The sequence below is a fragment of the Rhinatrema bivittatum genome, chromosome 17, assembly GCF_901001135.1.
Source record: "Rhinatrema bivittatum chromosome 17, aRhiBiv1.1, whole genome shotgun sequence".
Classification (NCBI taxonomy): domain Eukaryota; kingdom Metazoa; phylum Chordata; class Amphibia; order Gymnophiona; family Rhinatrematidae; genus Rhinatrema; species Rhinatrema bivittatum.
This window is the reverse complement of record NC_042631.1, coordinates 62,884,753-62,906,778: the sequence shown is the minus strand read 5'-3', so window position 1 is coordinate 62,906,778 and position 22,026 is coordinate 62,884,753. Positions and strand designations below refer to the sequence as shown.

The window sequence follows — 22,026 nt, the reverse complement described above, 5'->3', positions numbered from 1 at the left end:
AACTGGTGATCTAAGGAACAAAACTGAAAACCAGCACAAAACATATTACAGGTCAATATTTAAAAACCCTAAAACTGATAACTTATCCAGCTAAATTTAACCAGATTAGTTATTGGGGATATTAAGGATAAACATCCTGCTGAATATCCTTGAATACAATTATTCAAGAACATTCCGTAGAATGTATGTTGCATATAGTCAGTATAAAAGAATGTGTAAACAAATACATATTTGGGTTTACCTTCCCAGATAACTTTGAGACCTAACTGGCTATGTGGATGAGCAGACTGGATGGGCAATATGGTCTTTATCTGCTGTCATGTTTGTTTCTATCTTTAATATAGCCTGGTAAGTGGAAGAAAAAACCACACCAAGCAGGCCTACTGGCCCAATTCCAAATGATGGCCCAGTCTCTCCTCTTTACTCCTTCCAAAGCCCCTCAGATTGTGAGACCTGAGCATTCCCTTGTCCTCAAGAGACCAAATACTTGCTTCATGAGCTACATCTTTCAGAGACTTTTCAGAGGAAGATTAGATTACAATGTTTTCATCTTTTTAGAGCTTTCCTGTTGTCTGTAAAGATGAAATTGGGAGAATTGTCAACATCTATTATATTTATTTGTATGGCGAGTATAAATTGTGTTGAGTAGATAAGGGGGTTGACTGGGAAGTGGGATGTTTAATTTCATACCTGTCATCTTTTCTGACTTTGTCTCATGTTGTGATTGTGCAAATAAATGCTGACTCAGTGTAGTGTTCTGATAGTGAAGTATTTCAAGAGTTAATGAATACCCTGTTCCCTACACTGACCTAATCCTCCTGTCCCATTCGACACCATCCAAAATCCTTTGTGATGCTGGGAGGATTCTTAAGGTAATGTTGCACTGTCTGCATATTTCTCTGCATTTAGCAGGTCTGGTAACAGTTTTCCTGCTGGTTCCTTATATAAAAACTGAATATAGGAAATGCTATAGCTGATCTGCAAGGTTTGTCATTTGTCTTGTTACTTATAGTTAACCTTGTGGCTTTAGGTAAATACTTCCTTATTTGAAGCATGTTGCAAGGAGAGAATACAGCAGTTCAATGATGGTGGTTCTGATGAGGAAGATATCTGGGAAGAGAAGAACATTGCTTTCACTTTACCATCTCAGCGACGATCCAGGTAAGGTGGTATCAAATAAGCAGGCCACTTATTGATTTTCATGTTAGTGTGGAAGTTTTGCCAGATAATTTTATAACTGACCAATCAAAGGCAGAGCACTGGGACCATTTAAATAGTAACACAGCAAATGAGAACAGAAAAAGACTAATTAGCTCATCCCATTTGTCCAATTACTCTCCCATTTTATACTACTTTGGGTAGATAAGCATATAAATTTCCATACAAGAGTCCCAGCTTCCCCTCCTCCTATGTCTTTCATCTCACCTCTCAATCCTGTTACTACCACTGCCCTCTATATCTATCCCAAACATGCTCATTGATGGTAGTGTTATAACTATGCAAAACGTTAGTAATCACACAAGGAAGCACACAGCGAAAAGTAAGAAACCGATCAATAATGCTGTTCCAAATAAATCAATAATGGTGCAGTGAAGACTTTCTTTTATCTTTCAGAAAACAGCTTTTATTGTAGACTTTAAAGGAGTATCAGAGAAGTACAGTCCCCTCAATATGGCCGTGTTTATCGTGGACAAGTGGAAAGTAATGCATATGGGGAAAAATAACCCTTGCTGTAGTTACACGATGTTAGGTTCCATATCAGGAACTACAACCCAGGAAAAAGATCTAGGCGTCATAGTGGATAATACATTGAAGTCGTCGGCTCAGTGTGCTGCGGCGATCAAAAAAGCAAACAGAATGTTAGGAATTATTAGGACGGGAGTGGGAATAATACAGTGGATGCCATAATGCCTCTGTATCGCTCATGGTGAGACTGCACCTTGAATACTGTGTGCAATTCTGTCACCGCATCCCAAAAAGGATATAGCTGCACTGGCGAAAGTTCAGAGAAGGGCGACCAAAATGATAAGGGGCATGAAACGGCTGCCCTATAAGGAAAGGCTAAAGAAATTAAGGCTGTTCACTTTGGAGAAGAGACGACTGAGGTGTGGGATATGATAGAAGTCTACAAAATCATGAAAGGACTTGAACAAGTTAATGTAAAGCGGTTATTTACTATGTCAGAGAAGGTGTACTCCATGAAGTTAGGAAGTAGCTCATTTAAAACAAATCAAAGAAAATTATTTTTCACTCAGCACATAGTTAAGCTCTGGAATTCATTGCCAGAAGATGTGGTTACAGCAGTTAGTGTAACTGGGTTTAAAAAAGGTTTGGTTATTACAGTAATTAATATGCAATAGTAGCTTGTGATCTAACTAATGTTTGAGTACTTTCCAAGTACTTGTGACATGGGATTGGCCACTGTTGGAAACAGGATACTGGACTTGATGAACCCTTGGTCGGACCCAGTATGCGAATCTTATGTTCTAACATGGTATTTTTTAACAATGTCCATGCCTGTTGCACACTCTTATCCTTTTCAACTGCATCCTTATCTATTTATTTATTTATTTTTTTAACTATTTTGCTCATTTTCTCAAAGTTTCCCTTTTGAAAGTTTAGTGCTAGAGCCGTGGATTTGCTTACTGTCCCCCTTCCAGTCATTAATTCAGATTTGATCATATTATGATCACTGTTGCCAAGCAGTCCCACCACCCGTTACCTCTCTCACCGAATCCTGCACTCCACTGAGAATTAGATTTAAAATTACTCTCTCTTTTGTCTGTTCCTGAACCAATTGCGCCATAAAAATGTCATTTATTCCATCCAGGAACTTTATATCTCTAGCATTTCTTGATGTTACATTTAGCCAGTCAATATTGGGGTAATTGAAGTCTCTCATTATTACTACACTGCCAAATTGTTTAGCTTCCCTGATTTCTCTTAGCATTTCACTGTCCATCTTTTCATTTTGACAAGATAGACGGTAGTAGGCTCTTATTGCTAAACTCTTCCCCAATGTACTTCTACCCATAAAAATTCTACTGTGCACTTACACAGTTCATTTTAAATAAGCGTAAATGTGCACACGTTTGCTGGCTTCAGTTTAGAGACACATCCGTTTTATAACATGCGCGCATATATGCGTTCATGTTATAAAATAGCCTGGGCATGTGTACATGTGTGCATAATTTTAAATGGACATGCGCACAAATGATGCTTGTACCATGTAAGTGGGAGAATTTTTTAAGGACCGTGCGCTGACACCATTCACCATTTTCCCAGTTCATTCCCAGTTCGCCCAGTTTAGGGAAAGGACTTCCAAATCCCAGTTTAATAGCCACCCTTTCCCCCTGTTTGCCCCGACCCTTAAAATCCTGCTGACTAACCTAGATGTTTTTGTTTAATTACTTACACGCCATCCATTGCAGTAGTAAAGTTATGTGGCAGGGGACCCCAGCGCGTGCCTGTGCACGTAAAAATTTACATGCACATCTCTTGCTCTTTCCCTTTCATGCCCACTCCACACCCCTTTTAAGAATATGTTCACTTGTGCATGCAGCGAGAGATATGCGCGTCAGTGGGTGACTTATAAAATCTGCTTTGCGCGCTGGCCTAACTTGTGCATCTATCTCTCAGTTTTGTTGTGCGCAGGGCTTTTAAAATTCGCCTTTATTTCTCTTACAGGATCTTTACTCTATCCATCCCAGATATAAAGCTACACTCCCCCCCCCCCCCCAACAAGTTTATCATCCCTTGTACTGCAATATAATATGTACCCTGGTATAGTATTGTTTCATTGGTTATCCTCTCTCCACAAAGTCTCAGAGATGCCAATTATGTCTATCTCATCATTCACTGATATACACTAACTCTCCCATCTTCTTAAATTTCTGGCATTGGCATATAGACATTTCAAAGTATGTTTTTTGTTGTATTAACAACTTGCTTTTCAGTTGACAGGGAATCTTTTAGCTCAGGTGATTCTTTACTTTTAGGCACATGGACATTTTGCTTTTATTGGAACGTATTTCATTATTATCCTTTGGAGATACCTCCCTCCTAACTATGCACTGCTGAGCAGCTGTCGGCTTTCCCCCATCATCTGGTTTAAAAGCTACTCTATCTCCTTTTTAAAAGTTAGCACCTGCATCCTGGTTCTACCCTGGTTAAGGTTGAGCCCGTCCTTTCAGAAAAGACTCCCGCTTCCCCAAAAGGTTGCCTAGTTCCTTATAAAAACTGAATTCTTCTTTCTTGCACCATCAACTCATCCATGCATTGAGACTCCGGAGCTCTGCCTGCCTCTGGGGACTTGCATGTGGAATAGGGAGCACTTCAGAGACTGCCACCCTGGAGGTTTCTGGATTTCAGCTTTCTATCTAAAATCCTAAATTTGTCTTCTGGAATCACCCTTCCACATTTTCCTATGTCCTTGGTGTCCATATGTACCACAACAGCCAGCTCCTCACCAGTACTGCCTAAAATCCTATCTAGATGATGTGTGAGTTCCACCACCTTTGCCACCAGGCAGGCAAGTTACTAGGCGATCGTCACGTCCACCAGCTACCCAGATATCTACATTCTAATAATCAAATCACTATGACAGCCTGCCTAACCCTTCCCTCCTGGGCAGAAGCTGTGAGAGACTCTTACCTCAGTGTGAGAGGACAATGCATCACCTGGAGAGCAGGTCCTTGCTACAGGATCACTTCCTGATACACCTGGGTGATGCTCTCAGACTTTCCTCCTCCAAAGCAGCACTAGGGATAAGAACATAAGAACATGCCATACTGGGTCAGACCAAGAGTCCATCAAGCCCAGCATCCTGTTTCCAACAGTGGCCAATCCAGGCCATAAGAACCTGGCAAATACCCAAAAACTAAGTCTATTCCATGTTACCGTTGCTAGTAATAGCAGTGGCTATTTTCTAAGTCAACTTAATTAATAGCAGGTAATGGACTTCTCTTCCAAGAACTTATCCAATCCTTTTTTAAACACAGCTATACTAACTGCACTAACCACATCCTCTGGTAACAAATTCCAGTTTAATTGTGCATTGAGTAAAAAAGAACTTTCTCCGATTAGTTTTAAATGTGCCCCATGCTAACTTCATGAAGTGCCCCCTAGTCTTTCTACTATCCGAAAGAGTAAATAACCGATTTACATCTACCCGTTCTAGACCTCTCATAATTTTAAACATCTCTATCATATCCCCCTCAGCCGTCTTTTCTCCAAGCTGAAAAGTCCTAACCTCTTTAGTCTTTCCTTATAGGGGAGCTGTTCCATTCCCCTTATCATTTTGGTCGCCCTTCTCTGTACCTTCTCTATCGCAATTATATCTTTTTTGAGATGCGGTGACCAGAATTGTACACAGTATTCACGGTGCGGTCTCACAATGGAGCGCTACAGAGGCATTATGACATTTTCCGTTCTATTAACCATTCCCTTCCTAATAATCCTAATAATAATAATAATAATAATCCTAATAATCCTCTACAAAACTCTCTCAACCATTCACAAAGCTATCTACAAAACCTCACACCTCGACCTCAGGATCCCATTGCAGTTGCATTCTTCCTCCCGTCCGTTGAGATCTGCTCAAAAAGGCTCTCTAAAAACCCCTCCAATCAAGATATCTTCAAACAAAAGAGCCTTCTCCACAGGGGGTCCTAACCAATGGAACTCTCTCCCTTCAGACCTTAGGCTCGAACAATGCCCAATCACATTCAAAAAAAGACTCAAGACTTGGCTTTTCACCCAAGCCTACGCCTGAGTTGGACTTTACTAACACTCTTCCTCCCTGGTCTATTCATTATGTCTCCCAATGCTTAATAATCCCAGAACATTTACAGTTTACTCCTGCCTAAGATCGTCCACCTGTCACATGTTTGATCCTAACCGCTAGTTTGTTAGATCTCTGTTATTTAAAAATTATGTATTTCAAAATGTGTTATTTAATTATTCCCAAGTTCCTCATTTCCTGATTCTCTGTAAGACACACGGGTTATGTCTTTTCAATGTTATATGTAAACCGAAGTGATTAGTAACATTGTTACCAGAACCTCTGTATATAAAAAATGTTAAATAAATAATAAATAAATTTGAGTGTCTTATATTTCTCCCTGTAGGATTTTTCAAACCCTTGACCATTTTTCTAATATTGTTTTGAAGCCCCCTTTCCTGCTTGTCCACTCCTACTCTGTTACGTATTTTAGCATCATCTGTAAACAAGCATATTTTTCTCTCTCATTTCTCATCTTAGTCACTAATAAAGATACTGAAAAGAACTAAACCCAATACCGTGGCTTGCAGTTCCTCACTGATAACTTTGCCTTCAGCAGAGTTGGCTGCTTTTACCATCACTGTCTGTGTCCTACAGTGCAACTAGTTCCTTGCTCAATTTACAAGTCCCATACAGTCCAGCTTGCTTAGCAGTCCTTTATGCAGAATAGCATCAAAAGCCTTACTTAAGTCCAGATAAACAGAGTTTTCCACACTTTGTTTTACAATGTCATTGTACATCTGGACATAGGCAATGGGTACGAAAGGAAAGATATACCTGGAAAGGCTAGGCAATGGTGTCTAGGACTGGTGGTTGAATAATAGTCAACCCTTTTGTGAAGGTGCCCATAGGTGAGCCAGCAGACCCAGGAAAGAATTGGAAGGTATGAAGCCTCCGACAGTATTAAAACCATTCCAGGATCCGAAGAAACAAGTCTTGGAGAGGGAGTGTTAAAGTAGGAGCAAGATCTGCAGAGCATTTTGGGGCTTATGCCAACCACAAGAGAAAGAGCCTTTTCAATTGCTTCACCTAAACTTTGGAACACCCTACCTAAATTCCTGAGAACCCAACACAACCTAAAAATATTCAAAAAGGACCTAAAAACACTAATGTTCCGCAAATTCTACACTGACCCTCAGACGTCTTATCATTCCAACTCTCAACTGAACTCTCAGTTATAAACCTCTTAATACGTTCTCTTCACCCTGAACTGCATACCCTCCTCTTCCAACCTAATAATGCTCTCTGGACTTGATATGCTTATTTCTAATATTGTTCAAATTGTTTTTTATTGTTGCACAACTGCTAAGAAAATGTATAACGTTCACATTGTTTTTTCTGTTACACAACTGCTAAGAAAAATGTATATTTTTGTAAACCGTTATGATGGCTCTACCGAATGACGGTATATAAAACTCAACAAATAAATAAATAAATTATGTCATGGCAGAACAAGCTTCTTACAACATGACATGTGGCCCTGAGGAGAGTGCCCAAACTTTTAGCTATTGCCTACAGCAAATTTTCTTCTAAGGTAAACCCTGACCCACGTTGAAAGATCTGGCAACTCTCAGGAACATGTTTCATGAAGCTCTTATCCCTACTCTTAGGGGTCACATATATCCATTGGGAGGCACAGATTCCTCAAATATGTCCTCCTGAACGTCTGGCCTTGTTTCTGTGCCACACCTGGCTCTGCAAATCTTGCTCCTACTTTAACGCTCCTTCTTCAAGCCTTGTCTCGTCAGATCCTGGAATGGTTTTAATGCTGTTGCAGGCTTCATACCTTCCACATCATTCCTGGGTCTGCTGTCTACTGGGTTGCCTATGGGCACTTCCACAAGCAATCAACTCTTATTTCAAAATAAGCAAAATATTTGCACGTGCACGAACAACAGAATGCATGGAAAAAAAAAGGGTGGATTTGGGGCCGGTCAAGGGCATTCCAGGGCAGGGCCAACATTTATGCACATAAATCCAGATTTTAAAACTCGCAAACGCAGTGCGCATTGGGCTATTACCTGAGCATATTTACTTTTACTCTTTTTCAAGTATAAGTCAGAATAAAATTAGTTATAGCCAAAAACTGACTGGGTGATGGGTCTGGCTAAACTGGGGGGAGTGCAGGCTCTTGATGACCTAAAGATAGATTGGGCAAACTGGTTAATTAAATGGTTAAACTGGTTATTTCCTTCATGCGCACATGTTTTAAAATGTGCTCACTTGCATGCATAAAAGCCGACAAGTCCTAAGGAAAGGCATGTAAATAATGTTTCTTTGCATAATCGCTTAAAATTAGCACACATACACACACAAGGCATATTTTATATTATATGCGTGCACTTGCAGGCACAATTCCAGCGTATGTGGGCACACGCTAGTTTTAAAGTTACCATCCCTGTGCACACTAAGTCTAGTTAGCTCGCACAAATGGAACTTAAAAAATACAATTTTAGCATTTTTTTCTTTTTTTTTTTTCGTGGTTCCAGCAAAATGGAATGAAATAGTATCATTGACAGTCTATTTCATTTTAAACAAATGGAAATCCCTACTGTTTATTTATTTTGATTTATCTGCCCTTTTGAATACATAATTCACCCAAAGCAGTTTACACTACTTTAGAATAGCAGCATATGGGCAAAATTCATTTGCATCTTTACAAATAGCAAGGTATACAACAAATTAGAATAGCAGCAAAAATCACGTTTCAACTTGACACTAAAAAGATCTACCTAAGGATTAACTTTAGATCATCAAACATTGCTCTTACCATTTCTGTTATTGCCTTAGAGAACCATATTGGTCTTTTTCTTTTTACCTTCTTTGCATCTCAGTGCTCCCTTTTATTGCCAGTCTCTCTTTCTCTGTATCCTTCAGGTCTTGGCAGTAGGGCCTTCTCAACAATATCACTCATTCTCCTAGGACAAGCAGGATGGTAGTCTTCAGAGATGGGTGACATCATCAGATGGAGCCTGGCATGGAAAACTTTTGTCAAAGTTTCTAGGCCGAGCATTGAGGGAAATCCCGAAAGCACCGTCCCCGGTTGGCGCATGGGTATGGATCCGGTTTGGCATCGGCGGCTGCCATGCCGCCAGCAAAGCAACCCCATGGTGGAGAGGCCCCATCCTCCAATAAACCCAGGAGTCCCAGGCGTTCCCCACCAATATTGGTGCCAGACACCGAGCCTCCTCAGGGCTCCGATGAGGCTCTGGTGACATCTCGTCCCCCTTCATCAGTCCTGGCTTCCCCAGGCTTCCAGGAAGAGTTGCACTGCAGGGTACAGAGCATGGTGCTCTGAGCCCTATGGGACATCGAACTGCCCCCGGTATTGCCCCCCCTACTGGTGCTGTAGCCTGCGCCTTCTCTGTTGGCGCCCCTGCTAGAGCATCTGGACTTCCTCCTCGGTGTCCTTCCGACGCATCCGGTGCCTGGGGGACCCACAGCTCCCCAGCGGCCACCGATGCCCTCTTCCAGATCGATTACCATTATTGGGTCCTCCTCCGAGGAAGATGTGCTGCAGCCACTGGCACCCTCGGGTCCTTTGGTCCCACGGCCACAGTTCCCCTAGTTCATGCCTGGGGTGTCAGGAACCTCCCTACCATTGGTGCCTTTGCTGCTCTTGAGGCCATCGATACTCCTGGTGCCCTCGGTGCTCAAGCTGAGTGGCTTTGACAGGGCGCACCTGAGCAGGCTTCCTAGGGACCTCAGCGAAGAGGAGGGCCCCTATGACCCCTGAAGAGATAATACTTCAGACTCCTTTTCTGAAGACTCCAGTGACCTCCTGATTCTCTCATCTGGAGCTTTTGCCACCGGATGAGAGAAGCAGGTCTCCACCAGAGGACCTCTCCTTTGTGGGATTTGTCTGGACCATGGCAGAAGCCATTGCCTTCCAACTCCTCACAGAGGAGGATGCTTCAGTTTGTCGATGCACCAAAGGAGGTGGTGACTGTCCCAGTCCATAAGATCTTCAAGGAACTTCTCCTGAGGATTTGGGAACATCTGGTGTCAGTTCCTCCTGTCATAGGAAGGCGGACACCATCTATTTAGTTCAACAGGCGTTGGGATTTGAGAGGTGCCACCTCCCTCACCAATCGGTGGTGGTGGTGGAGTGTGCTCTCAAAAAAGCCAAGCGCTCCCACACCCATGCCTCCACCTCTCCAGGCTGAGATCACATGGAGCTGGATGCCCTCGGTAGGAGGTGCTATGTTTATCGCCCACATTGCCTCCTATCAATTATATTGCCTCGACTCAAATCTTTAAAAAACATTTGAAAACATGACTCTTCCAAAAAACCTTTCCCCAGAGAGCTAACCCCTACCACACCTCCAACCACCAGAACTCCATCAACCTGCCTCTTGAACCCCCAGGAAATCCTCCACTAATATTCGCAGACATGAACAAATCACTAAGTTCGAAGCTTTTCCATTAAAGGGCCCCCCATGCTGACTATAACACGATGGTTTCTCACCCTTGATGAAATTTCCAAATGTCTCCGTAATTTCTTCAGCTTCTCTGTTAACATATATTTGCACCTTTCTGTTAAATTATTTAAGTTATTAAGTTCTAGTTAATTTAAGCCATCATATTTAAGTTTAAGTTAAATCATCATGTTTAAATACTCAAGACACCAAGTTTTTCAGGTATTCCATTAGCCCTACCTAACTTAACCTAATAGTTACATGTAAAGTTCTAAGTTATTCTGTAAAAATAAGCAGTCCATGTCTTATTTGACCTTTCAGTTTCATGTAAACCGATGTGATATCTTGATCGAATGTCGGTATATAAAAACAAATAAATAAAATATGACCCAATAAAATTGGAACCTGTGGAAACAGGCCCAAGAATTGGCGGAATGACATCTGCAGCAGCAGCAGCAGGAGGCATTCTCTGCTGTAATACAACAAGGTCTGGAGGCGGGAAAACACAAGGTGAGATCCACCTACGATGTTTTTGAAACAGCGGCTAGGGTGGTTGCAGTGGGCTTTGGTGCTCATAGGATGGCTTGGCTCCGGGCTTTGGACCTTCGTCCAAAGGTCCAAGAGAAGCTAGCTGATCTTCCCTGTACAGGAGAGAATCTCTTCGGGGACAAGGTCAGGGATGTGGTAGCCCAGTTGAAGGATCATCATGAGACCCTTCAACAGCTATCGGGTAGCACTTGTGATCAGCCATCCTCCATCAGGAAGGCCTCTCAACAAAGCTCGAGAAAATCCTTCTATCTGCAAAAGTAGTATTATCCTCCTGCCTCCCAGAGGTAGACACCCCCGAGCTGATTCCAGGGGTCGTTCACACCAGCCACGTGCCCCCAGGCCCCAGACAGGCCCCCCCCCCCCCAGCAAACCCCCACCATGGTTTTGAGTCAGTCCGCCATACCCCCTGCAGCATGCCCCCTTGTAGAAGGCAGACTGCTTCACTTCGCTCACTGCTGGCCACACATCACGTCAGACTGGTGAGTTCTTGCAATCATTTGCTAGGGGTATCGGTTTAATTTCATGGACATCCCTGTGGGCTTTCCCCTATTTCCATCTTGGGGTTCATCCGCTCCTCCGGAAATACTTCGGTCAGAGCTCTCCGCCCTTCTAATGGCAGGAGCGGTGGAACCCTTTCCCCTCCTCCAACAGGGCCGAGGATTCTACTCGAGGTTTTTCCTGATTCCAAATCAAACTGGGGGATTGTGCCCCATTCTTGATCTCAGAGCCTTGAACAAATTCCATCAGAGGAAAAAGTTCATAATGGTCTCTCTGGGAATCCTGATCCCATTCCTCAGAAGTTACTGGCTCTGCTCCCTCGATCTCAAGGGTGCCTACGCCCACATTGCGATCTTCCCAAACCACAAGAAGTATCTTTGCTTTGTGGAGGGACAGGCTCATTACCAATATCAAGAACTGCTGTTTGGTTTGGCCTCATCCCCTCAGGTCTTCACCAAGTGCCTGACAGCAGTGGCAGCGCACCTCAGACGTCAAGGGTACATGTGTTCCCCTACTTGGACGACTAGCTGGTCAAAAGCGCCTCCCAGCAGGGAGCGCTGCATGCCCTGAATCTGACCATGCGAGTGCTGCGATCTCGGGTTTATCATCAATTACCCAAAGTCGCACAGCTGCCTGTCTCCCCATCTGGACTTTATAGGAGCCAGACTGGACTCGAGTCAGGCCAAAGTGTTCTTGCCCTGTGATTGGGCTCTTGCCCTGTCTTTGCTGGCAAGCATAAGAACATAAGAAAATGCCATACTGGGTCAGACCAAGAGTCCATCAAGCCCAGCATCCTGTTTCCAACAGTGGCCAATCCAGTCCATAAGAACCTGGCAAGTACCCAAAAACTAAGTCTATTCCATGTAACCATTGCTAATGGCAGTGGCTATTCTCTAAGTGAATTTAATAGCAGGTAATGGACTTCTCCTCCAAGAACTTATCCAATCCTTTTTTAAACACAGCTATACTAACTGCACGAACCACATTCTCTGGCAACAAATTCCAGAGTTTAATTGTACGTTGAGTAAAAAAGAACTTTCTCCGATTAGTTTTAAATGTGCCCCATGCTAACTTCATGGAGTGCCCCCTAGTCTTTCTACTATCCGAAAGAGTAAATAACCGATTCACATCTACCCGTTCTAGACCTCTCATGATTTTAAACACCTCTATCATATCCCCCCTCAGTCGTCTCTTCTCCAAGCTGAAAAGTCCTAACCTCTTTAGTCTTTCCTCATAGGGGAGTTGTTCCATTCCCTTTATCATTTTGGTAGCCCTTCTCTGTACCTTCTCCATCGCAATTATATCTTTTTTGAGATGCGGCGACCAGAATTGTACACAGTATTCAAGGTGCAGTCTCACCATGGAGCGATACAGAGGCATTATGACATTTTCCGTTTTATTCACCATTCCTTTTCTAATAATTCCCAACATTCTGTTTGCTTTTTTGACTGCCGCAGCACACTGCACCGACGATTTCAATGTGTTATCCACTATGACACCTAGATCTCTTTCTTGGGTTGTAGCACCTAATATGGAATCCAACATTGTGTAATTATAGCATGGGTTATTTTTCCCTATATGCATCACCTTGCACTTATCCACATTAAATTTCATCTGCCATTTGGATGCCCAATTTTCCAGTCTCACAAGGTCTTCCTGCAATTTATCACAATCTGCTTGTGATTTAACTACTCTGAACAATTTTGTGTCATCTGCAAATTTGATTATCTCACTTGTTGTATTTCTTTCCAGATCATTTATAAATATATTGAACAGTAAGGGTCCCAATACAGATCCCTGAGGCACTCCACTGTCCACTCCCTTCCACTGAGAAAATTGCCCATTTAATCCTACTCTCTGTTTCCTGTCTTTTAGCCAGTTTGTAATCCACGAAAGGACATCGCCACCTATCCCATGACTTTTTACTTTTCCTAGAAGCCTCTCATGAGGAACTTTGTCAAACGCCTTCTGAAAATCCAAGTATACTATATCTACCGGTTCACCTTTATCCACATGTTTATTAACTCCTTCAAAAAAATGAAGCAGATTTGTGAGGCAAGACTTGCCCTGGGTAAAACCATGCTGACTTTGTTCCATTAAACCATGTCTTTCTATATGTTCTGTGATTTTGATGTTTAGAACATAGTATACGACATTCAGCAGGTTCTTGCTCGCCTGCTGCTTTGCCTGTTGGGCCACATGGGTGCCTCTGTCCATGTCACTCTATTGGTCCATCTTTTCATGCGCAGGGAGCAATGAACATTATGGTTGCAATGGCAACAGGCGTCCCAGGACCTCAAGGCACGTGTCTCTATCATACCACCTCTGCAGGTCTCCCTTTCCTGGTGGGAGAACTTCTCCAATCTAGATCAGGGGATCCTGTTTTAGGCTGCCCCACCTCAGGTAGTTCTTACCACCGATGACTCCACCCACGGGTGGGAGGCCCATATGGACAACCTCCACATACAGGGACGATGGACAGCTCAGGAATCTCTATGCCAGATAAACTTCCTGGAGCTTCGAGCAATTAGTTACACTTTTTGGGTATTTTGCGACCGCTTGTTCCACAAAGCTGTCCTTATTTGGACAGACAATCAGGTAGCAATGTAGTACATTATCAAGCAGGGAGGAATGGGGTCATTCCTCCTCTGTCAAGAGGCGGTGCAGATTTGGTCCTGGGCTCTGGTGCAGGGAATGTCCCTGCAAGCGATGTATCTAGCTGTATTACTGAACATGGTGGTGGACTGCCTGAGCCATGTGTTTCAGCTGCACGAGTGGTCCCTGGATCCAGCAGTGGCAGCCCGAATTTTCCACCAGTGGGGAACTCCAAATGTGGATATCTTTGCCTCCCCGGGCAACAGCAAGGTGAGCAATTTCTGTTCCCTGTTCAGGACAGATGGACTTCCAGCAACAGATGCCTTTGCCTGTTAATGGGGCACAGGTCTCCTGTATGTATATCCTCCTCTTCTGTTAATCATGAGGACTCTCTTGAAGCAAGCAGCAGGACTGGGAGGTCTATGATCCTTGTGGCCCCATACTGGCCCAAGCAAGTCTGGTTCCCAATCTTCCAAGACCTGCCGATCAGAGATCCTATCAGTCTGGGGACTATGCACTATCTGCTAATGCAGGATCAGGGCAGGCTGCGCTATCCAAACCTCTGGGCGTTAGCCTTAATGGCCTGGAGTTTGAACACCTAGTCCTTCAGACCTGTCTGACAACATGTCTCAGGTGCTGGTTGCTTCCAGGAAGCCTTCCACAAGGAAGTCTTACCGATTGGAGAAGGTTTTCTGTCTGAGGCGAGGGACATGGCTTAGATCCATTCACCTGCCCCTTTCCGAGGTTCTTGAACTATTTGTGGCACCTCTCTGAGCCTCGGTCAGGGTCCATCTGAGCGCCTCAGTCAGGGTCCATCTGAGCACAGTCAGTGCTTACCATCAAGGGGTCGCTAGAATGCCCATCTTTGTTCAACCCATGGTAGGTTGCGAGTATGTGGGTGGATGCTAGTTTTAAAGTTACCGTCCCTATGCGCAATAAGTCCAGTTAGTTTGCACAAATGGAACTTAAAAAATACAATTTTAGCATTTTTTTCATTTTCTTTGTGGTTCCAGTAAAATGAAATGAAATAGACAATGTCATTGACATTGTCTATTTCATTTTAAACAAATGGGCATTCCTACTATTTATTTATTTGGATTTATCATCTGCCCTTTTGAATACATAATTCACCCAAAGCAGTTTACATTACTTTAGAATAACAGCATATGAGCAAAGGTCATTTGCATCTTTACGATGCTATTAACAGCTATTAATCAGGTTTACTTAGGGAATAGCCACTGCTATTAATTGCATCAGTAGCATGGGATCTTCTTAGTGTTTGGGTTCTTGCCAGGTTCTTGTGGCCTGGTTTTGGCCTCTGTTGGAAACAGGATGCTGGGCTTGATGGACCCTTGGTCTGATCCAGCATGGCATGTTCTTAAGTTCTTATGTTCTTATGTACGAACAGCAAGGTGTACAACAAATTAGAATAGCAGCAAAAATCACATTTCAACTTGGCACTAAAAAGATCTACTTTAGGATTAACTTTAGATCATCAAACATTGTTGTTACCATTTCTGTTATTGCCTTAGAGAACCATATTGTTCTTTTTCTTTTTACCTTTGTTGCCTTCTCAGTGCTCCCTTTTATTGCCAGTCTCTCTTTCTCTGTATCCTTCAGGTCTTGGCAGTAGGGCCTTCTCAATAATATCACTCATTCTCTTAAAGGAACACTAAAATTCCTAGTCTAAATATGTATTTTATTTATTTATTTAGCTCTTTTTATAATCTTCTTCCCATATGTTTATTGTGGAGTACAAAGAACATACATAATAAATGCAATACAACATTCAACATTGTAAAATAAAGACAAATTAAATAAGCAAATTAAATTAAAAACCAAGCAAAAATGTAACATATTATAAAACTATTCTGTACCTATAGAATATAGCAGTTCTTATTTAAGAGCATTTATAAAACATAATGCCTTAATCTGTTCTAAAAGCTTTTATATTAATTTCAGCTTGCACTTCCATAATTTGGGTGCTACAAAGAAGAATGCCTTATTCTATGTTGATTGCAATTTATATGTGGTTCAGGTAAAATATTGAACTTTGCAGTACTGTGATCACAAGACACTACATTTTCCCTGTTCCATTTGTCAGCATCAGATCCAGGATGGCCTCCTCTGAAGTACACTTTTCCACTAATTACCTGAGGAATGCCTCTTGCAGGACATCTTGGACTTCTGCATTTCTAGTTGGTATTATACTAGGTAGTTCCCAGTCCACATCTGGTAGAGTGAAGTTGACGTATAAGCAGGGCCTCTCCTTTGCATGCCATACTGGTGGCTTATTTTGCAATATCAGAATCATCTCATTTCCTAGCATGTAGCAGATGGACTCAGTAAAAATGGGTATAGTGTGCTCGTGCTAGCAGTTGGAGACGGATCTGACGTCAGCACGTAGTACATATACCCCTGCAGGAAGTGCAGACGCTCAGTAATTTCAGTCTCCAAAGCAGTTCGGAGCTACCTCACGCTCGCTGAGCGTTTTTCCAAATTCTAACAACTAAATTCATAGAAGAATCCTACCTGAAGACGAGCCCCGCACTCCTGCGGTGATACCCTCGGCTCCCTCCCCCATCTGAGTTTCCCGAGGTGATTTTTGTGGCCCTTCGGAGATAAGAGCCTCGGTCCGGTGGCCGAATCGCGGCAGGGACCTAGCCCCCGAGTGAGAAGGGCTCGGGCGCGGCATAGAGGCAGCCTCGGTCCCGATCCGTTCACGGTGAGGACTTGGCCCCCGAGCGAGACGAGTTCGGGCACGGCTTAGAGGCAGCGGGTGCACTTCCTCGAGCGCGGCGGTGACGGTAATCACCCTCTCCCCCCGCAGCCGGAGACCGCCCGGGTCGCAGCCGGGAAGCGCCGAAGATCAGGTAAGGCGTACATCTTCACTTTACTGGTCTCCGAAGAGCGAGGATTAGCGAGGTCTGCCTACGTGGAAGCCCGCCAAGGAGGTCGCCATTTTGCCTGCCTGATCGCCGTCGCCATCTGCCCTGGTTCGCCGCCTCGATCTAGTGTTCAGACTAAGCGCACAGGCAACGGGCGCGTATGTTCGGCGCCCGAAAGCACATTGATAGGCGCACGCTGATAGGCACATGTTGTTAGGCGCACATTGATAGGCGCACATTGATAGACGCACAGCTTTCGTGCATATTATAAGGCGCATACTTTTGGCTGGGAGCGCACCGGCGCATAGAGATAACAAACGCAATGGAGCGTATGAGAGCCCAGGCGACCACAGAGCCGGCACCCTCCAGAATCAGGCATAAGAGCTCTAGGCCTCTGCTCAGCATGCCATCTCAGAGCCACACAGAGTGAGGAAGCAGACTCCCTATGTGCCCAATGTGAGGAGGCCCTGGGAGTTCCAGGCCAGGGCCGGTCCCAGCCCAGATTAATTGCCAGTTCATCAGGGAACACCCCGGACCTAGCAGGCCGAGGTGAGCAGCCGGGGAACCCTAGAGACCTGGTGTCCCTGAGGCTAGACTCTGCTTCGCTCTCCTGGGTGGAATTATTCAAGGGGATTCACGCCTTTGTCAAAATGCAGTCTGATTCCCGGATGGACCCATACGTACCAGATGACCCTGCCCCTGGACCCTCTAGACCTAGGCACGGCCACTCGCCTCCCAGAAGCCCCACTTGTGGGGATTCAGATTGCTCTAAGGAAGACGGCAAGCCCCCCGAGCAGGTAGAACTTCCCTCGGGGATAGAGCCGTATCAAACCATGAGACGCTTCTTTCTTAAGGAGGATCTCCCAGACCTGGTCTCTCAATGCCTGTTGGAGCTGGCTATCCCGGGCCAAGGCACTCCAGGGGAGCCTAGAATGAACCCCCTGCAAGAGGGCCTTCATCAAACGGCTCACCATTTTCCCCTCCTTCAAGCAGCAGCTAATCGATCTGGAATGGAATGCGCCGGAGGCCTCATTCAAAGGGGGTCAGGCCTTGTCTAGCATGTACCCCCTGGAACCAGCGACTAAGGAGCTGCTGGCGTGCCCCAAGGTAGACGCCATAGTTTGCGCAATTGTGAAGCGCACCACCATTCCAGTGGAGGGAGGGGCGGCCCTCAAGGATGTGCATGACCGACACCTGGACGCCATCCTGAAACAAGCCTTCGAGGTGGCAGCCATGTCCCTACGAATCGCGACATGCTGCACCGTGGTGACGCGTTTCTGTTTATCACAAGCCAGGAACAACACCCCGGGAGAAGAAATGGAATCAGCTCTCTCGTTCCTCACTGACGCTGCCTCTGACCTAGTCCGTACGGCAGCCAAGGGAGTGTCATGCTCAGTGGCAGCCAGAAGACAGCTCTGGCTAGGAAATTGGTCGGCCGACTCCTCCTCCAAGACGCGCCTTACAAGAATGCCCTTTAAGGGATCCCTCCTGTTCGGCAGCGACCTCGAGAAACTGGTTAACAAATGGGGCGCCTCTCCATTACCCCCGTCTACCGGAAGACAAGTCAAGGAGGAACCAGCACCCTTTTCCTAGGCCATCCAGAGGTAGAAGCTCTCAACGCTTCAACCCCTACAGGACTCGCTACCAAGCGCCTCGTTCTCAGACCAGAAACCAGTCCTTTCGGACCAGGCACAACAAGAGGGGAACCGGCTCGGGTTCGGGTCCAGGCCGCACCCCACAGTGAGAATCAGCCGACCCATCTGGGGGAAGAAGCCATAGGGGGCAGGCTAACCCTATTCTACCGCAGATGGGTCGAGATTACTTCGGACCAGTGGGTCCTTGCCATCATCCGAGAAGGGTATTACCTGGACTTCCTTTGTCCCCCTCCGGGCAAGTTTGTGGAATCTCCTTGTCCACCCCTCAAAAGGGCGGCACTGGAAGCTACCTTGCGGAGGCTCCTGTCCCTAAAAGCCATAATCCCAGTGCCTGCATGGGAGATAAATTCTGGGCATTACTCCATTTATTTCATCGTACCCAAGAAGGGGGGCACCTTCAGACCCGTCCTGGACCTCAAGTCAGTCAACCGGCACTTAAGGGTCCCTGGATTTCGCATGGAAACTGTGCGGTCAGTCCGAAGTGCAATACAGCCAGGGGAGTATCTCACATCCCTGGATCTGTCAGAGGCTTACTTGCATATCCCAATCCATCGGGATCACCAGCGCTACTTACGCTTCAAAGTCCTGAAACAGCACTTTCAGTTCCGGGCTTTACCCTTCGGGTTAGCCACCGCGCCGCGGACCTTTACCAAGGTAATACTAGTGGTGGCGGCGCCACTCAGGAAGGAAGGAATTCTCGACCATCCCTACCTAGACGATTGGCTGATCAGGGCAAAGTCACCGGAGGAGAGCCACCGGGCAACCAACAGAGTTATATCTCTTCTGGAAAGCCTAGGATGGGTAGTCAACATAAACAAGAGTTCCCTACAGCCTTCGCAGTCGCTGGAATACCTAGGAGTCCGATTCGACACCCAGGAAGACAAGATTAGCCTGACCTCCAAGAGGAAATCAAAACTCCGGAATCGTTTGCAGAATCTGCTGAGCACCACCCGGCCCACAGCTTGGGATTACCTACAGGTCCTCGGCCTAATGGCCTCCACTCTGGAAGTGATACCATGGGCACGGGCTTATATGAGACTGTTACAGCGCGCCCTCCTATCTCGGAGGAGCCCACGATTACAGAACTACACCGTGCATCTACCTCTACCGGCCAGAGTACGGAATCAGTTACGGTGGTGGCTGCAGCCCGGCCACACGAGCCGGGGGTAAAAAATGTCCTCCCCAGCCTGGACCCTGCTCACTACCGATGCCAGCCTGAGTGGCTGGGGAGCACACTGCAAAGAGCTAACCGCCCAAGGGCGGTGGAACAGAGAAGAGTCGGGGTGGAACATCAACCAACTAGAGGCACGGGCAGTCAGGTTAGCCTGCCTGCGATTTGCCCACAGTCTTCGAAACAGAGCAGTCAGAGTAATGTCGGACAACGCCACCATGGTGGCATACATCAACCGACAGGGCGGAACCAGAAGCCGACAGGTATCCTTAGAAATAGCCCCCCTGATGGCTTGGGCGGAAGCAAATCTCCAGGACATCTCCGCCGTCCACATCGTCGGGAAGGACAACACCACGGCAGACTTCCTCAGCAGAGAAAGCCTAAACCCGGGGGAATGGCAGCTGTCATCCACGGCCTTCCAGATGATTGTGGATCAGTGGGGGACTCCGGGCATGGACCTGCTAGCGGACAGGTCCAATGCTCAAGTTCCCAGATACTTCAGTCGCAGGCGAGATCCTCTATCCCACGGGATCGATGCCCTGGTGCAGCCATGGCCTCAGGGGATCCTGCTATATGCCTTTCCCCCATGGCCCCTGCTGGGCGCCATTATACACAAGATTCAGCAGCACAGAGGCCTAGTTCTTCTGGTGGCCCCGGACTGGCCAAGAAGACCCTGGTACGCAGACATGAGAAGACTACTGGCAGGGGATCCTCTACCCCTGCCCCCTCACAGGGAGCTGCTGCGGCAAGGCCCCATCCTTCACGAGGATCCAGCTCAATTCTCTCTTACGGTCTGGCCATTGAGAGGGCTCGACTGAAGAAAAGGAGATACTCGGGGTCGGTGATAGATACACTCCTCCGAGCACGCAAGTTCTCCACATCACTAACTTATATAAGGATCTGGAGAGTATTTGAAGCCTGGTGCGAAACTCGCAGCACCAATCCACATGCCGCTAAAATCCCCATCATTCTGGATTTCCTGCAAGATGGACTTCAGAAGGGTCTGTCCCTCATTCAATCAAGGTTCAGGTGGCAGCACTATCCTGCTACGGCCCCAGGAGTGACGGCAACAGCATTGCCACATACCCAGACGTTTCACGATTCCTGAAAGGAGTCAAACACATTCGCCCGCCACTGAAATGGCCAGTGCCCCTGTGGAACCTCAACCTAGTTTTGGAATTCCTAGCAGGACCCACCTTCAGACCCCTCCGAGGCCTGTCCCTCCGTTTGTTAACCTTGAAGATGGTGTTCTTGCTGGCCGTATGCTCAGCACGCCACATATCAGAGCTACAAGCGCTGTCCTGCCACGATCCGTTTCTCAGAATCACCCCAGGGGCTATCCATCTTCTCACGGTTCCTTCCTTCTTACCCAAAGTAGTCTCACACTTCCACCTCAACCAAACCATATCCTTGCCAACCATGAAAGGTTTGAAGAAGTCGGAAGCATGTTGAATACTGCGTCATCTCGACATCGGCAGGCTGCTGTCCAGATACCTGGAAATGTCGGAAACAGTACGAAAGACGGACCACCTGTTCGTCCTTCACAGTGGGAAGAGGCAAGGAGAAGCGGCCTCACGGGCAACTATTGCTCGCTGGATCAAAGAAGTTATCAAGGTGGCCTACGTAGAAGCGGGAAAACCACCACCTCTACGAGTCAAGGCTCACTCTACCAGAGCACAAGCTGCCTCCTGGGCAGAAACTAGGATGCTGTCGCCTGCAGAGATATGTAAAGCGGCGACGTGGTCCTCCATCCATACCTTCTCCAGATTCTACCGTCTGGACATCCAGGCCAGGGAGGACACAGCATTTGCAAGGGCAATCCTAAGCGGACCTCGGGCAGCCTCCCACCCAGTCCGGGAGTAGCTTTTGTACATCCCATTTGTACTGAGTCCATCTGCTACACGCTAGGAAATGGAGAGATTACTTACCTGATAATCTCGTTTTCCTTAGTGTAGGCAGATGGATTCAGCATCCCGCCCGGCTGCCGATATATATAGGGATTCACCGTTTCAAGGTAAGCCATGTTTCCTTACATAGGGCATCCACCCTGCCGGGTGTCGACGCCTTCCGGTTGAGAACACTGGCGGTCTCCAGCTACTGTCAATCGGTCAGGTTAATCATGTTCAGTTAATTAATCGGTCAGTCACACATATATCCATAAAGCTTTTGCAAGGAAGATTACTGAGCGCCTGCACTTCCTGCAGGGGTATATGTACTACGTGCTGACATCAGATCCGTCTCCAACTGCTAGCATGAGCACACTGTACCCATTTGTACTGAGTCCATCTGCCTACACTAAGGAAAACGAGATTATCAGGTAAGTAATCTCTCCATTTCCGTATGCTGGAGGTCTGTATAATCCTGTGTACATAAAATTTCTCTTAGTTTTTCCAGGGCAGCCTAAAGTATTTTAGCTTTGTCCTCCGCTCCTTTATTTCAGTGGCTGCTGTTCTGTTCTAATATAAAGAAT

At 46.0% G+C, this 22,026-nt stretch overlaps 1 protein-coding gene across 6 annotated transcripts in view; it reads left to right on the top strand.

The window, feature by feature from the left end:
* Nucleotides 1–22,026, top strand: part of PPP6R3 (protein phosphatase 6 regulatory subunit 3) — a 1,439,644-nt gene that overhangs the window by 991,548 nt on the left and 426,070 nt on the right. For all 6 annotated transcript variants that reach the window (XM_029582701.1, XM_029582702.1, XM_029582698.1 and 3 more), the window contains one exon: nucleotides 1,031–1,161. In XM_029582701.1, the coding sequence (XP_029438561.1) occupies nucleotides 1,031–1,161 (131 nt within the window). The remainder of the gene's footprint in view (nucleotides 1–1,030; nucleotides 1,162–22,026) is intronic.